Source organism: Cydia splendana, chromosome 7 (genome assembly GCF_910591565.1).
Source record: "Cydia splendana chromosome 7, ilCydSple1.2, whole genome shotgun sequence".
In the NCBI taxonomy this organism is placed as follows: domain Eukaryota; kingdom Metazoa; phylum Arthropoda; class Insecta; order Lepidoptera; family Tortricidae; genus Cydia; species Cydia splendana.
In genome coordinates this window covers 9628207-9646046 of record NC_085966.1, presented here as the reverse complement: position 1 = coordinate 9646046, position 17840 = coordinate 9628207, and the positions used below count along the sequence as shown (strand labels likewise).

Below are 17840 nucleotides of genomic sequence, written 5' to 3'. Positions count from 1 at the left end.
CGTCTTTTGGTCTGTAGGTTATTTTTAAATACAATCTGTACGTAACATAATAAGTTTGCCGCAAATACAGTTAACACCACCACCGTCACCAATTAATCTATTCTAAATTTGACATGCAGTTTATGTGTACTTTTGGATTATTTCTGCGAAATTGATCTAATTTACTTATTGCTAAAAGCAATCATTCCGTATTGCGATTTATTACTTAAATATATACTTGTATAAATGTGACGTTTTCGGGAAATGATAGGTACTGGTAACAACAACAATTTCTAATTATATCCTTAAAGCAGGAGCGCCTTTCTAACAATAAGTAGATAACAAGTTATCTTATGCCTGAAAACGCCACATACCTATTGTTATAACTTACAGGTAACGCCTGTAATTCGATATATCCTTATGATTAGTTACCTGTCCTAGGAGGCGCGGGCGACCGGAACCCTCTAAGCGGGGGCTCGCCGCCGGCCTGCAGGTCTCTGTAGGCCGCGCGCCGCTCCGCGGGGGACAGCGGGCCTTCCGTGTCGTCGCGACGGCGGAACACTAGCGTCGAGTCTGACTCGTAGCCTGACTCTTTCAGGGCTCTGTTGAATGTAAAAAAAGGAGGGGTTGCTACAAGCACATCACATTTTGTAGCCAAATATTTTAAATGCTAACCAGAGAACAAATATACCTTAGATAATTTACCAAGCTAAGGGATATATATTTCCCACATACGGCACTTCAAACATGTGTTCTATTTTCGATGAGTAAGACTGACATTCGATTCGATTGTTATTTTTGAAATGTCAGCCTTGTAAAGGGTTAATACGGACCCTAGATATATCACTGATTCTTAAAAATGCAATTCACTCTTACAAATCCCAATTCACCATAATTTTAATTATGGTTTTGTAATGAATGCAACGGCAAAGAAACTCACCGCGCCATATTGGATTTAGATAAAATAGCAGACGTAATATCTTTCTTCTCTTTCGGCGATGCTTGTGGCAGTGACGTCGTGCTTTGTGCTGATATTTGCTGCAAACAGTAATCAAGTTTTATTCATAATGTAGGGTACAAATATGAAAAATAATTACAGTGAAACCTGGACAAACGGGATCTAAATAAAATAAAGCCCTGTATGACTGGAACCAAATAATTTAACCCTTTGACCGCGAAAGACGTCATTCCCTTCATGCATTCCGACAAGGTTCACAATGACGTGACGCGCCGCGAACCATACGCGTGACGTTCAAAGGGTTAATATAATTAAATAAGTCTTTTTAAAGTACTATTGGAAAACGGCATCTCTATTTTTTTATTATATTCATTCAGAACAGTACCTGCCTACAAAATAAATGGCAATATTCACTATTGCAAGGAACCTTTCGCCAGGATCTCTGAAATTGAGATACCTACGCTGGTATCAATCAGAAAAACATTACTTGAATGTTAATATATATTGAAGATAATTGAACATTGGGATTTTAATAATCCAGGTTTCACTGAAGTAATAAAATGAAAGTATCCATATAAAATAATAAAACAGTATGGATTCACATGACGAAAGTATCGTGCTTTCATGCTATCACGGAAATGTAGTCATTATCACGGTTCACAGTCAAAGCAACTTGTAAATTGGTTTTAGAAATATTTACATAAATATCAAGTAAATAAGACACAACAGGTTAAAATAAAAAAGACAATTAGTCAATGAACATGCTAGCAATAACAAAAAACTGTACAAATAAAAAAATACAGAATGTTAGACAATGATAATTAAGACAGCCAATTAATATATCATGCCAGATACAAACAACGCAAAAACAGATCGGCTTTTCTAGAGCCAATAAAGTGCTCTTTGGAATTAAATCGAGTAAATTGACGTTTGAGGCATACAAATTATGAGCATGCCGCAATATATTATGAGCTTGTTAAATAAATTATATTTATACCTCGTTAAAGTTTTTCTTTCAGAGGAATGTATTTCACATAACTTTTTTACCGCTTACATTTTTTTATCGGACGTGTTCGTGTCAAAGTAAATAAATACGGGTCGGTTGCACCAAACCATCTATCACAGTCAAAAAGTTCGCTAAATTTTATTGAAGGTATGGAAAATATTGGTATCTGCTGGTGCAATATTGGTTTGTAGTTTGATCTAACGAACTTCGTCTAAGAAACAACACTTTTTATAATTTACACATTTCTACAGAATTAGTCATGCTGTGTGCTACAGGCAACTATATAGGTACTTAGATTTAAAAGTGAAGATATGTCATACTCAGCATAATGAGCGGAATAAATACTTTGAGTTTCACGCTCACGCAGTTTAGGCGCAACGACAAAAAATTGTGTCAATTGTTTCAATTTAGGCGGTTTTCGCACTGGATGCGATTTGCACGTCGCTCCGATGTGCGAGCGGGATATCGCTCAAACATCGGAGCGACGTGCGCATCGCATCCAGTGTGATAATCGCCTTGAGCGCATCACTCTTGAGCGCATAAGACATTATCTTTACTTTTTTAAATATCACAGACAGACACCAAATGCATACAGGCAGACATGTTAAGGTCCTTACGCTCTTCTGAATCGCGCGAGCGAGCAATGTGGTGTAAGGGGGCAGGGGTGAGTTGTCGTCTAGCCACTGTTAGTGCCGCCACCGATTAGTGACCGAGAGATGGGAAACAGGTTAGTGCATATTGGGGCATAGACAGCTTTACTAATACATTTATAAAAGTTGACTGAGAATTTATAGCGTCGCTACAGGACGTTTATCTGAGGCGGTTGGTAAGATTATTATGATCAGCTAAGGATTTAATCTTAAAACTGGTCCACATATATTTACAAATACGAACGATGAACGATTCTACTCTTTAAATTAAACGATTAGTCTACGCCCATTTTTAATAGCTTGTGTGATATCCATATTATCCATTTCATTAAGCAAAAAATAGTTTGTTTAAAGCAGAAGTTACGTTTATAGCATGACAGGCCACGCGTATGATTGCTGTTGATGGAATTTAGTTTTTTATAAACAAAATAATATTAGACCTATATTCTAAAAATTGTAAGCGTATTAGTATTAGATGTGAAATCCATCTTTGCATTTAAAACCCCAGAATAATCTCGTATTAGTAAAGTTGTCTGTAAAAGGGGGGCAGATTGTTTGTAATAAGGAGACTAATTTTATACATAATAGGTATAAACTTTAAGATGAAATCAAAATGCTACCAATTCTAGTTCCTAATCTATTATTTATTACTAGCGAACACTGAATAGCTGATATTGTTAATCTGGGCTCATTGTTGCTAGAAGCTTTGGCTTCAATTTATGGAGCCTAGTTTTGGCGCCTTCTTTCTTAGAAAAACTTCTCGTCGTAACATCTACAGATGACTGTAGTTTAGACACTAGGTATACAGTTTCTGCATGCCGATGCCGCTATCGAATTTTTTAAGATGGTTGCAGTATGTACCACTTTCGACCAAATTTCATCATCACGTTTAAGGGGCTGTCCATAAATTACGTCATCGATTTTTGACGATTTTGGACCCCCCCCCCCCCCTATAATCATCCAAAAATCATGCTTCAAATGACCCCATTTCCTCCTACTTCATGCTACCGTCATCCGATGTCCAGACCCCCCCCCCCCCCTAATTTGAAATGACGTAATTTATGAATAGCCCCTAAGTTAAAATTAGTATAAGTTAACTGTCATCTCCCTTTCTCCATTATAAGTATAAATAGGTGCTTGTGTACCTAATTTCCTTTAGCAGTAAGTATACAGGATTATTTTAGCAATTAATTAAAGTCAGACATTTTCGAAACCCACATCTTACTTAGCATACGGAAATACAGTGTTAAATGGGTGAAAGTACAATAGGCTTATCACAAACACATAGATAATAAAAAGATTTCGTACCCCATCAAAAATGTCCATGACCTCGTCCCACCACTAGAAAAGAGAAATATATTGTTTTTCTTTGATAGTGTTCTTCGTGGGTGTAATATAATGAAATATGATATTATTTAATCTACTATTTTTCTATACGAACTGCATACTACAGGGTTCAGGAATCTTGTAATATTAAGAATTGACGAATGCTTACACAAATAAATTGAAGAAGTAAAAGGAAAGTTGGCAATAAAAGCATGGGTTGACATGTGAAACAGCACTGCACCGTGGACAATTAAACCAAGAAAACCGACAACGTGTATACAAAATCACGTTTCTGCAATCTCCAATATTAAGGCTATTTCCAGATGGCATCACTAACGCGGCAGGTCTCAATTCTATATATTTTGTTTAGCACTCAGATCTCTGGTTAAATAACTCACCTTCCATTCAATAGATGGCGCTAAATATTGGACTAACACGACTTTGTTATGGGCACTGTCACTTCTTGTTTTATTTGTCCATAAATGATAGATACCATTTGTTTTCTCAATTCTATTTGCACCAACATTCGTCTATTTACCCATACTAGTGCAAGGGATGAATGAGGTTATTGCCATAAATGAACACCATGGATGACCATTGGGTAGCAATGTTAAGAGGGTTTCAATTATACCTGTTTAGCTTCTTTGTCAACAACTGAAGATCTGCCAGGGACATAGTTCTCTATTTTGCCGGGCTGATTTTTGTACACTTCTTGGCTAGCTCTTGCTGATGCTAAGGTACTATACCTGGAATAAAAGAAAATATGTTTATAAAGGAGATGCCGTGATTGGTCAAAAATTAAATTCAATATAGTATTCTAATATGACAATGTTTTTAACTTTTTAGTGTCCTTCTTAATGACACTTTTTATACAAAGCAGAGAATAATTTGGAATATGTCAAATGCGGTGCAAGCTGATAATTTAACCTCTAGTCACCTACAGACTAAAAAAGGCCTTTCTTATAAAGTGATCGTACTTTTTCCAGCATTTTTGGTGCAGTGCTAGGGTTGTCAGTAGTGCCCAATATTAAATTAAATTGGGAGATCAAGAATCAAATAGAATCAAAAATAAAATAAAATAGAGTATTAAACAAATCGGAAATACAGAAAATATTATCAGAACATGTAAACCCAATATGCATAATGAAATGAAGGATTAATTTACTATGAATATATGAGAAAATGTAATACAGTTGCAATAAATCCTTATCTCAGGTTATAGTTCATATTTATGATTAGGAATTGATATACTAACTATATATTAGCATAGACAGTATAATGCGTAGGTAATGGCAGTGCATAAATATAGAAGTCATTTTGTTTCTTCACTGACGTCCCGTCAAGTGCTAAGAACAGTTGCGTTGATTTTGTGTGTGAAAATAAGCAATTATTATTAACTGATTAAACACAATTTGAGGAATTGTGGGTTACAGTAATAAATGTTATACACAAATATAATAACTGATTACGTAAAAAAAATAGTGTTTCATTTTCAATGACAACATAATATTGTATTGTGTATTGTAGTACGGGCGATTTTCCGCAACTCGACGTCCTGCGCCTATTTTGCGTGACAACATAATATAACATAATTTTAAACGTCAATCATCACGTCGACAACCCTAGGTCGCTGTCGTGTGTCATTTGACGTCATTGCACCAAGAATGCTGGAAAAAGTACGATCACTGTTTATAAATGTTTTATAAATCAATAATAAAATCTTTTGATATTTGAATATTTTATTCAGACAGTTAAAACTACATATTTTGTCTTGGCTATGGAATGGTAGGTTTTTATTAGTGGGTGGCCAGGTTATTATTTTTTTGGTTATAAAGTTGATAAGTTTGTTAAGTTCTTACTAAATGTATTTTGTATGCTTATGCCTTCATCTTCGTGGAATGATAATAATTGACAAAAATTATGCGATGTCCTTCCCCAATCCTCACACTATCTCCATACCAAATTTCTTCAAAATCGGTTTAGTAGTTTAAGTTTGGATAATATTGAAATAACAATATACTTACTTATTACTAGGTAGATATGGCGAAGGGATTTCTTCATGGCGTCTCTCTTCCTGAACAGAGGTGGTCCTTCTCCGAGGGCTGTTAGTAACATCACTGTCATATGCATCGCTCCACGTGCTGGAGCCCAGTCGGCTCAGGCCCCCTTCCGGCTCACTCAGGTAACCGGAGCGGGGATCGAAGTATGCATACTGGGACTTGTTGGTCACCCTCTGCGGTTGTTGACCTGAATTAAAATATTTGTTTAAGCATAGTATTAACATAGCAGTGATAGTATAGTTTGGCTGAACAACCATGTCAGTAGAAAATATGGCAGAAGCTTGTCTTTCCTTTCTGACTATGTCTTATGTTTGCAACTATTTTTCTACTAATATGGTTGACTAACCAGACTTGTCACACATCTAAAACCTTGCCTTAAAACTAGAAAGCATACTTGTATAAGTGAGAACCACCTTTAGCCTTTTGTTTCATATGATACGGTTAGCTAATGTTCTATTGCATTAAGTGTCTTAACTGTATTAGTTATTTGCAATTGATATTTATTATTACTAAACTAAAATTGTGTGTGAAAGCACTAGATGTAGAAAAGTTAAACAAAGCAATTAAATTAATGTAATAATGCATTTCTTTGTGGAGTTATACAGCCACCGATGTTGTGTGAAAATTTGGAAAAAGTGTGAAATAATCACCTCGGCGGCTTTTGTACCGAATAGTCACAAAATCGTCTGAAAAAGAAAATGTATAAAATAGGGACAGCGTCCGACATACAACACCTTCGACTGAGAAATAATAAAATAATGGGTTTTAATAAAAGGAAAATAATAAAAATAACAAAACGTAGGATCTGTAAAATAGTTCGAGACCTGAAATAATTTCAAAAGCAAAATATTTTACGCAAAATATAAATACCTAAACAAAACTTACCGTCGTATTTGTTTTTGTGTATGGTGTCGTACATTTTCTTGTACCATTTTGACTGGTCTTTGACTTCCTGCAATTTTAAAAGTTCCCATTATACCTCGATTTTCTTGAAAAAATATCAATTCCTGTACTTTAAATATAAATTAAATTATTTTTATTTTGCCAAGAAACGAAACAATTTTGTTACTCTTCGTGCTCTTTCTACGCTTGTAGATGACAAATAAAATCCGTTTAGTAAACTTTTTAATCCTAAGGTAATAGGTACTAAAATATTATGGTAAAACGGAACGCAAATATAAAGTTTCAATACACGTAGGCAAAGAAACGAATTAATTACATTTTACAGCATTAATAAATTGAAATTGTGTAATTAATGAGATCAAAGAAAGCATTTATTTTTAATAATAAATATGGTTAAATTTTCCATTTATACAAACTTAAACAAAATCTGATAACTTGATGTATTATAAGTGAAATTAAGAAAACGAACCATGTGCTTAGACTTTACTGAGACGTAAAAATAACTTGTTATGTTTTTTAAATCTAATCCCGCGCTTTATGAGAAAAAAGTATTCTTTTCTCTCTGACACTGAAAAAAACAAGTAAACCTCAAACTTCTTTTTTTGTGAACTTACAGATCTCAGAGCTACTGGCATGCCGTCTTTGGTCGTGGGTCCGATTCCTTCAACTTTTTCATGAGCATGTGCCATTTTACGTGGCCCTCCGCGTTCGTAGTCGCTCCTGTCCGCCTCTCCCTCACTTGCGTACTCTCTGCGTAGAGCGTGAACTGAAAATGAAATAAAACTGACTAGACTTTGCAGTGACACAGTAGGGAGGGTTATTTTACTTACACATCATTTTTTCATAGTAATTTAATGTTTAGTGGCACTTTCAACCATAAAACAACTGCCAAAAGTTTGAGAGAAAAATAGTTAAGTATATGTTTTACAAGGGGGCAAAGTTGTTGTTTAACCGCTCGTGCTAATATTGATACCCGAGCAAGCGAAAGATTCCAGAATTGAACCACGAGCGTAGCGAGTGGTTCGAAAAATGGAATCTTGAGCGTTGCGAGGGTTTCAAAGCACGAGGGTTAAACAAAATTTGCCCCCGAGTGAAACACAAAATTTTTCACCACACCAACCCGAAGCAAATATTAAATGTAAAATATCAAACAAAATCAAACCAAATCAAATCCAAATGAATGTTAATAAATATTTATCATCCAAAATCATCATTTAAAAGTCAATTCTACCAGTAAACATAAGAAAACAACTCTAAATTTGCATTTGATTACTTACTTACTTTACTTTTTGAATACTTGCCTCACATGTGAATAAAATGCAACTTTGCTATCAGTTTTTGAAGTGGAAAGTAAGGCTTTCCGAGCTGGTGTGGTGAAAAAATTCTATCTAAGTCCACAATTGCTGTCTCCCAAAGACGGTCGGATTTGGAAAGGTTAGTCTAACATGTAGGATCCTATTAGCATCATTTTTATCAGTCTAAGGGCCAGTTGCACCAACCACATTTGACAGACTGATCAACGTCAGCCGGCGCGCCCCGGCGCTTTACTATGAAACTTTCCATACATAAAAATTTAGCGAACTCTTTAACGATACGAACAGTTTGGTGCAACCGACCCTTAAAGTATCGGTATTTTAGAAGTAGATAAGTTTATTTGTACGGATGAACTTTGGTGTCAAAAATACTTACTGGGATCGCTTTTCGGTGGAGAAACTCTGTCACGCGGCAAACGCGCGCTATCTCTTTCCTGTTGCAGGTAGCTGGAACCTCGCGAGAACTGCCCCTCTGAAAAATACATTAACACGAATTTAATTATACGCATAATACCAAGTACTTATAACATCAGTTAAAAACCGGGTTAGTAAATTTCTAATAGGTTAGTCACTACCTACACCCAATATCATCGGCGAAACGAAATCCCACAGACTTCGCTGGTTCGGTCACCTATTAAGAATGGGAGAGGATCAGGCTGCCAAGAGGGCGTACCTGGGAAGACCGACTGGTGGCCGCCCGGTAGGTTGGCCCAGATACCGCTGGGGAGACAGTGTGGAAGCGGATCTGCGTCAGCTTCAAGCCGATAATTGGCAGGAAACGGCGCAGGATCGGGAAAAGTGGTGTGCTCTCGTTTCGGAGGCCTAGATCCTCTTTGGACCGCTGAGCCATATTAGTTAGTTAGTTAGTCACTACCTGTCGCTGTCATAGGATATGAAGTGACAACTCAAAGGGCGATGCTTCTTCAATTTGTTGTCCTGTTCCTATTAATTTGTTTGAGATTGGCGCAGCGAATTTTTTTTTATATTTTTATGGCCCAACACGTGCTCATTCATTTTCTTCCCTTTCATGCCGTTCTCACCCACGTTACCCAACTTTTCTTCGTCCACTTTACACTTTTTTTACTACTACTACTACTACTAAATCCATATTTTAACACTCTTCGACAGATTACGTAGGTCTAAGCCAGCTTTGGCAGAAGAAAATTTGAAAAATGTAGGCGCGAATATAATTGAAGGATTGATACTGAATTACGTGCCTTTTTCTACCGATAAAGTTGGCTTGCCACAGAATACTCTCTTACTTAATGCTATTTTCATCTTCCTGCTTCCATACGCCCATAACTATGTTACTTGTACTTGGTCCCATGGTATAATAATATACTCCGCCTGGTACTCTATTCCCGTCTTTTCTAGGTCACCTAACTGACACAAGCCTACGTCATCATGCGACAGCGCTATATGATAATATGCGATAGCGCTATATATAGCGGCCATGTTATTGTGACGTAGGCCTGTGTCACTCTGGGAATAGAAGACCATGTTTTATTAGACCATGCTTGGTCCCCTATTGTTAAATAACATCGGGTAAAAAACACAATTAGGGTAGGCAACAATTCCCAATATCGCAACGTACCCGACAACTGTCATCTCATCAAGTATTAAATGCTATCTGACCCTTGTCGCTCTATAATAACTTGTCACATATTTTTACGCCTTTATGTTATTTATAGTTGGGTACAGGGGCACAGCTGAATAAGTTTTCGAACGTGGGTCAAAGTTAAGTCGAATATTGGGTGACATATGTCTGTAAAAGGTGTTCCTCGACTAATAATGCGGAAAGTTTTCAACGAAATAAGTACCTATTTATTATTATATAGTACAGTATCACAGTATACTGTATATGAAATATCTCGAATACCTTTACAGACCTAATGCTAAGCTAATCTATATTTGTACCTATAGGTAGATACTTAGATAGCTAGTTACATCCACTTTACAAAGCCTATCTAAGTGTTAGTTTTTGTTCCCAAAATATATATTTTTGCACATGTTTGCTTTGCTTCATAGTGGCATTTAAGCCATCTAAGGCTTTGTTTTCGATTCCTGGAAGTTACCTAATGAATTAGGTATGGATGGAATATCATAGGTATTAATGGAATATCGTTTTTTAGGGTTCCGTACCTCAAAAGGAAAAAACGGAACCCTTATAGGATCACTCGTGCGTCTGTCTGTCTGTCCGTCTGTCACAGCCTATTTTCTCGGAAACTACTGGACCAATTAAGTTGAAATTTGGTACACATATGTAAATTAGTGACCCAAAAATGCACATGTTTTTTTTATAATTTTAAAATACATAAGTTCGAAGTTATTTAAGAAAATAGCCAAAAAAATACCATTCCCCCCTTTATCTCCGAAACTACTGGGTCTAAAATTTTGAAAAAAATACACAAAATACATAGTTCTTTACCTGTAGATGACAGGAAAACCTATTAGAAATGTGCAGTCAAGCGTGAGTCGGACTTATGTACGGAACCCTAGAAACGCGAGTCCGACTCGCACTTGGCCGGTTTTTTTTAATAGTGCATGTTTTTGTTTGCCCAAATTTAAAGCAGCTCTTAGCTTTTATTTTGGCATAGCAAGTAATAGTTTGTTCTTAAGTTATTAAGAGCCTACTTAAAACTTAATTGACATACAAGTCACAAGTAGGCCGATAATCCTATCGATTTTCTATTGCCGTTAAAGATAATGCGGTGAATTATCGGGTTTTTGGTAATCTCTAATTAGGGGGTGCGACTCATCAGTGCGTAAGCCAATTACTTCAAGTTTGGAGGCAATTAGTCTTCATTCCCGCTCTTCCCCGGGAATAAATTACAATGTTCAAAATTTCCAATCCAGACCGTGTATTTTCAAACCTAAGGAGAAGGCTAGACGTTTTGTAAAATGCCTACTAATAGAGTCCGTATAAGCTAACTCTACACCGACTTGGCAAGCGACAGAATATGAGCGAAACGCCACAATAAATATCAATTACAGTTGTATAATTTTGTCACCTATTGACATTGGAAATGTCTTTTCGTTCGCTCCAGTATAGGGTCCGATTTCACGAAAAAGTGCGATCCCCTTATATCTCGGAAAGTTGTGGAGATATGATATTAAAAAAAGGCTCAAAAGACGCATAATCACGAGAGCTGTAAGGTGCAAAAATAATTATTCGAGAAAGTAAAAAACGAAAAAAGTTATGGTCGAAATAGTGAAAATAAAATTATTTTTTTTCCGAATTTTTGATTTTGGTGCTCGATAATTTGGAAACGAAGAATGATATCAAAAATTTGAGAAAAACGGCTCTGGACAATTTAGTCAGCTACAATTTGGGCCTAAAACAAAGACGATCGGGTTAAGGGTTTGCCCTGTAGCCTAACCTTAAAATAGTCAAAAAGTCAGAACGACATTTTTCACATGACATTTATGACTTCATGTTTCGCAGAGTTCGTTATCGGTGTTTGTTGTGAATTATCGGGATTATGACGGCAGAATAACACTTGCACTGCGTGGGCTTTCAAAATCGCTGCAGATTTTACTTGGTCTAACTCTATCTATCCTGTTTGAGACGGGCGTAGATAACGTGTTCACTATTCGACAATCTATGCATTCCAGTGGTGGTGGAAATAGAAATAGAGGTAGAGGTAGAGGTAGAGGTGGAGGTGGAGGTGGAGGTGGAGGTGGAGGTGGAGGTGGAGGTGGAGGTGGAGGTGGAGGTGGAGGTGGAGGTGGAGGTGGAGGTGGAGGTGGAGGTGGAGGTGGAGGTAGAAATAGAAATAATTTTATTCGTGAGCACAAACACAAAATAAAAACTTATACAGAGAAACATAAAAAAGAGAAAGTGCCACGAAATGGTCTCACCTCAGCATGTTGCTGGCGCCTGCTAGCAGATAGCTGATGCTGAACCCTGGCAGAACCTAGTGGAGCTCGGGTTTAATACAACATAAGCACACGCTGTTTTGGTCATCGGACTCGTCTCGATGAGCACTTAGGAGAGTAGTACCCAATATAGAGCTGATGCTGAACCCTGGCTGTACCTAAAGGAACTCAGGTTTGTTGCAACATAGGCACACGCTGTTTTGGTCATCCGACTCCTCTTGATGAGCACTTAGGAGAGTAGTACCCAAGATAGAGCTGATGCTGAACCCTGGTTGTACCTAGCGGAACTCAGGTTTGGTGCAACATAGGCACGCGCTGTTTTGGACATCCGATTCGTCATGATGATCACATGGTAGAGCATTACCCAAGATAGCTGATGCTGAACCCTGGTAGTACCTATTGGAACTCAGGTTTAGTGCAACATAGACAAACGCTGTTATGGTCATCTCTCGTCGCGTCAAACTGCTGTCAAGAAAATTTCATATCTTGCAGCAACGAATTCCGTAGATTCATTTCCAATGTGCTCGATAGTCGTGTGAAGCACGAAATCTGTGAATTTTTTTTTTTTGATGTCAAAAGCCGCTGCAGTCGGTTTAGGCGCGTTCTAGAGACGAACCTGTTACATTTCTATATATGTCTATTCTTCTTCGTCATCGGTATTAGTAAATGGAAATCGAGAGGAATAATACCCCAGGTCGCGACTTGCTGACTGCTGACTAAAAAGTCTAAGGTAAAGTATTCGCCCTGTCTATTACATAGGCAAACGTAAAAGTGCAAGAGGGACCCCTCTCACTTTACCAAATAATCTTGAATCTGACCCGCGTAAACTTTAACTGCATCTTAAAACAAATTCATATCTCTTTGCATAACACGAAAATTTCAACTCTATCCGCGACGACCTAAAGTTACTTTTGCTTTTAGGAAAATCTGTAGGTAAGTAGTGTATCAAATTGGTTTTATACGGCAGCGAACATCATCCTAATGACATGGGGGAGACATGAGCTGATTCAGACCGCTTACTTAGCGTAGGCAGCGTTCGGCATGATACCCAGATTTTAAGGGACGTCGAAATTCTAAACACCTATGTGTAAATGGAGATCACACTTATGCTGGTTTACTAGAGTGAGCAGCGATGGAAATGAACATCCGCGAAGTCAGAATGCCGGTGGCTCTACACCTCCGACCAATTTAGATAACATTTAGACTGTTATGTTATGAATACTAACAACTGCTTGACAAACGCCTAAGGGTTGTTTGTTATAAGATTAACATAGATTAGGATGAACGCACTTAAGCTGAGCGATTTCAAAATTTTACCTGTGTTTTGATACCTAATTTATTTTTTTAGGATGTGATAAATGGACATATTTTCGGTGCGATTATTTATGACCTTCTTTTATAGATCGATATTAAGGCCCTTTGTGCCCACTTGCGAACTCTAGTTACAGGGATTTGCCACCTTTCCGTCCGCGGGCTACATATTTAATATGTAACCAGAACCAGATGGCTATAACTACAAGCAAGTTATTCTTACCTCCAGTTTTCTGCAGGAGAGTGACGGTGGGGTTCTGAGTACAAGGAAGACGGCTAGAGGAGTTTCCCAAGGAGTTCAGGCCGGTCGGTAGTGATGTGGCTATTCCGAGTAGCAGCATTGACGCAGTTAAACTGGATCTCTTAGGAAGTAAATTATTCGGATATTACTAGAGTAAGTGATTCCTACCTCTAGCTTTCTGCAGAAGAGTGACGGTGGGGTTCTGTGCACGAGGAAGACGGCTAGACGAGTTCCCCAAGGAGTTGAGGCCGGTGGCCGGGGCGCTGTGGCTGGTCCGCAGGCGTCCCTCGCTCTCCGAGCCGCTCGTGCAGCCGTTCTGCTCCGAACTCTGAAAATATTACACAGAAAGGACATTAGATATATAAAAGCATAGATGACTAGGTAAGGTACACTCAGCTTCAAATATACAGTGATGGTCAAAATGGCCAAGCATATCGGAACACATCCTTATTTCTATGGCAACAAAGGTATTTTACGATATATTTAATCCAATTTGGCCGTCGCAACGTATTTGATGCTGACTGTGCATACGTCTATAATATTACCTAAGTACCCAAACCAGTTTATCTCTATCCATCGAAAAATAATGAACGACCTCTTTGGTCGACCTGGGTTGGTAAATGTTTAAGCGCATGCTAACTCAGAAATTCATTACAATGCTGTTAGGTATGTACTAAGAAGTTTCTTAGAATTTAAAAAGCGGTGACCTAAATAATAGTCATGCAAATTCAGCCTGAAACAGTTTCTTTTCAAAAGGTTTTAACGAAATAAACTTAACTTCTCAGCTCAATTCGTTTAAGCATATTATTCTGGCTGGTATTATAGTCATTACATTACTAAAGGTAATTTAATCTGCCTAGTGAAACTTTCAGTCCTTATAGCACTTGCCACCGTTGAAGAGAAATGTTGAAACTTTAGTAAATCGATGACTTTCTTCTAGTCTTAATTAAAATAAGATGTTTTATTGTGTTAAGTATTATACATACCTTAGAGTAAGAAGGTAATTAAGTAAGTAGATAAGTACTTAAATTCTACAAACGTAAATAGTTGGGGTTTATTCAGGTACCTATACTTAATGTTTACGATATTATGTGTATGATAGGATGGGTACAGGCTGTCGCTTATACTGATGTTGCTATGTAGGTATTTCAATTTGTAATACCTCAAATAGTTAATTGCTTCTGAAATATGAAAGTATTAATAATTTAAATTAGTTTTTTTTTACCTTAATAAGGTGGCATTACGCTTGATTTGAGGATTTCTTATAATCTCGTTCGTTGAAGGGCTACTCGACTGTCTTTGGGTCACCAAATTACATATGTGTGCCAATTTGCAACTCAATCGATACAACCGTTACCTACCTTATAGTCAGGTAGTTTCGGAGCAAATTGGCTGTGACAGACGGACGAACAGACACGAGTGACAAGGGTTCGGATTTTTTCATTTTGAGGTACGGAGCAACTAAGGTTGCAAAGTGCTTGCTTGCCATTTTCACTTTCAGCGTTCCGCCGGGCGGGTTCTCTTTCGTAGTCGCTTTTCGCTACATACGGGTTTTCGGATGTTAACGGCTACGCTCGTAGCGCGTAGCACGCGCTGGCACTGATAGAAGCTTACCCCAAACTTCCTACGAATAGGCGGCGTCTCCTCAAAGTGCACAGGCCTGAAGGACTTCCTTGGCGTCTGGGGCGAAGCGCCAGCGCTGCCCGGGGTCCACACTGGCGGCGGCGGCGGTGGCGGCGGCGGCGCGCCCGGCGAGCGCGCGACCGACGCGGGCGCGGGCGGCGGCGTCGGCGCGCCTGGCCTCCACACCGCTGATGAAAAAAAAATAGCCCGATTAGTTTACTGAAGCAGAAATTCACACAGTATTAATAGTTACTAGTTTAAGCCCACGAATATGTGTTCATTCCTTAGAGTATGTTACTAAAGGTCGATTGACTGAAGCAAGCATGAGAAAATCAAAGTAAATAGTTACATATTTACAATGTACAGTCAGCTGCAGAGATATGTGACCCCCCTGAATCGAAAACTTTAACTCGCCGCTCGGCAGGCCGAGACTCAGTATTCCAATCAATTCTTACAAAAATTGTATTTCTCCGATGCTATTCAACGTCCGCTAGTGGGAATCGATCCTTGGACCTTAGCGATATGTCTGGCCTTACTATGCCATACTTTAGACCGGCCCTCATTCCACTGGGCTACGGGAGCGCTTGCTTAAGGATGTGAAAATTTGAACCAGTAGCAGGCGGCGCCGTAGACGCAAATGATTCCAACTATTATTATATATGCGTCCCTGTTTAGCAAGCTTGTGTTACAATATAGTATTGTCTTGGTTTATCAATATTTTCCTGCCCTCATATTATTTTCGAAGGCGACTAACAACGACTTTAAGTAATTATATTTAAGGTTGAAGATCTGGAGTAATTCAGTTTTGTGATTTCGTGTAGAAAAATACAATTTGAGGGCAAGTAATAATTTACGATCCAAGTGATTCCTACCGTGTGTCAAAGCAATTACATTTAGTGACCTTTGTCTTTGAATTCTTAATCAATTAATTTAATAGCCCACGCCCGATTCTAATTTCGAACAACAATATGGTGCGATTAACAGTTTTTCTTAAAGCCAAAATCGTAAATCTCTGGGAAGATAACAAAAGTATCAAGGAAATAGCACGGAATAGGAGTAGCACGAAAGTTGAATATTACGGTAAGTAACTATTGTGACTAATGATTTTTTTTCTGTTTGAATGTAGCATATTGTATTACCTAATAAGATAAACCAACAGATATATTGTGTGTGGGTATATAATAAAAAGAGTTTTTTGAATTGGGGCTGTTTAGAGAAATCCCAAACAAATAAAACACATCGGGAGTATTTTTTGTGAAAGTAAGTTAGTCGTAGCTAAAAATTCGGTTTACTATTTAATTGTGTTTTAACTTTATTTTAAAGAATTGTCCCATCTTCTGTATCTTATGAACCGCAACATTATAGTTAAAATCTTCGCAGTGTATTTTTCTGTTACATAAGATAATATTAATACCTATAAAATTTAAAAGGGGTCCATGTGATGTTTTATTGCATATTTAGGACGGTTTTACATGCAGTTGTTTTAAACATGTAAACAACAAACTTGTAAAATTGTATAGTTACAATATATGCAAGATAGACTCAACAAATTTCAATCAAAACGGTATAAAATATATACACTAAATATTTCTCTCATATTTTTTTTATAATGAAACGTTCTCCTCTTACACAGCATTAGAAACATACTATAGATTGTTTTATACGTATTTTTATTTGCAGAGAGACACGGTTCGTAGGTGGGTAAGACGTTACCAAAAACAGGGAGACGTGGAATGTGAGAAACCAGGCCCTCGTCCTTCGGCTTACACTGAACAATCTGAGCGGCATCGTAATATAGTGCAAATTCATACTGATGCTCCGTTTACCAGCACTCGCTCCACTGCGGAAACTTTTGAAGTGTCACTTAGCACGGTTAGAAGACACCTTCATGCTGCTAACATACACCATTTTAAACCAGCCAAAAAGATAAAGTTAACAGAAGCTCATCGAAACGAACGTGTAGGGTTCGCACAAAAATACGAAAATTTCGATTGGGAGAATGAAATCGTAATTTTTACGGACGAAAAATGTTTTAAGTCCGACAAAGATGGCCGAAAAATATTGTGGCGGAGAAGCGGGGAGAGATTTAACCCCAAAAATGTGCTAGACCTTAGAACAAGCGGAAGGATAACGTTAGGTAAAATATATACTTTTTTATGTTATGGGTATGAGAGTAGATATTTATAGGTATAAGTAAATGATATTTATCACAAAAATTATTTTCAGCGTATTACGGATGGATGTCTTCCATGGGCCCTGGTGAGCTTGTAGAAGTAGGAGGACGAATGAACGGTGAGCGATACCTTGAGGTATTGCGTGACGTAATGATGCCATCAGTTCGCGTCGCCTACCCTGAGGGCCAAGTTTATTTAGTGCAAGACAATAGTGCCGTGCATCGTTCGCGTATAGTTCAAGACTGGTTGTCTTCTCAGGCGGACATTACAGTCTTCGATTGGCCTTCTAAAAGTCCTGACCTGAACCCAATTGAGAACTTGTGGGGTCAAATGGTGCTTAACTGGGACCCTACCCAAGTCTGATCCAAAAAAAACCTAGACGACGAAGTTCACAGGACCTGGGAATTGTTGAGGAAC

The 17840-nt window shown here is 38.0% G+C and overlaps 2 protein-coding genes across 16 annotated transcripts in view; one reads left to right on the top strand and one right to left on the bottom strand.

Moving 5' to 3' along the window:
* Positions 1-17840, bottom strand: part of LOC134792116 (uncharacterized) — a 246439-nt gene that overhangs the window by 26339 nt on the left and 202260 nt on the right. For 11 of the 15 annotated variants that reach the window (XM_063763309.1, XM_063763311.1, XM_063763310.1 and 8 more), the window contains 12 exons: positions 15241-15437; positions 13795-13954; positions 8572-8667; positions 7497-7648; positions 6865-6931; positions 6630-6665; positions 5944-6166; positions 4551-4665; positions 3902-3934; positions 2561-2626; positions 920-1017; positions 412-581 (listed from right to left, as the gene is read on the bottom strand). In XM_063763309.1, coding sequence (XP_063619379.1) covers positions 412-581; positions 920-1017; positions 2561-2626; positions 3902-3934; positions 4551-4665; positions 5944-6166; positions 6630-6665; positions 6865-6931; positions 7497-7648; positions 8572-8667; positions 13795-13954; positions 15241-15437 — 1413 coding nt within the window. The remainder of the gene's footprint in view (positions 1-411; positions 582-919; positions 1018-2560; positions 2627-3901; positions 3935-4550; positions 4666-5943; positions 6167-6629; positions 6666-6864; positions 6932-7496; positions 7649-8571; positions 8668-13794; positions 13955-15240; positions 15438-17840) is intronic. The other 4 variants (XM_063763307.1, XM_063763317.1, XM_063763304.1 and 1 more) reach the window with 3 other exon arrangements.
* LOC134792123 (abl interactor 2) overlaps positions 1-17840 on the top strand; it is a 296093-nt gene that overhangs the window by 195403 nt on the left and 82850 nt on the right. The gene's annotated exons all lie outside the window — the stretch shown is intronic.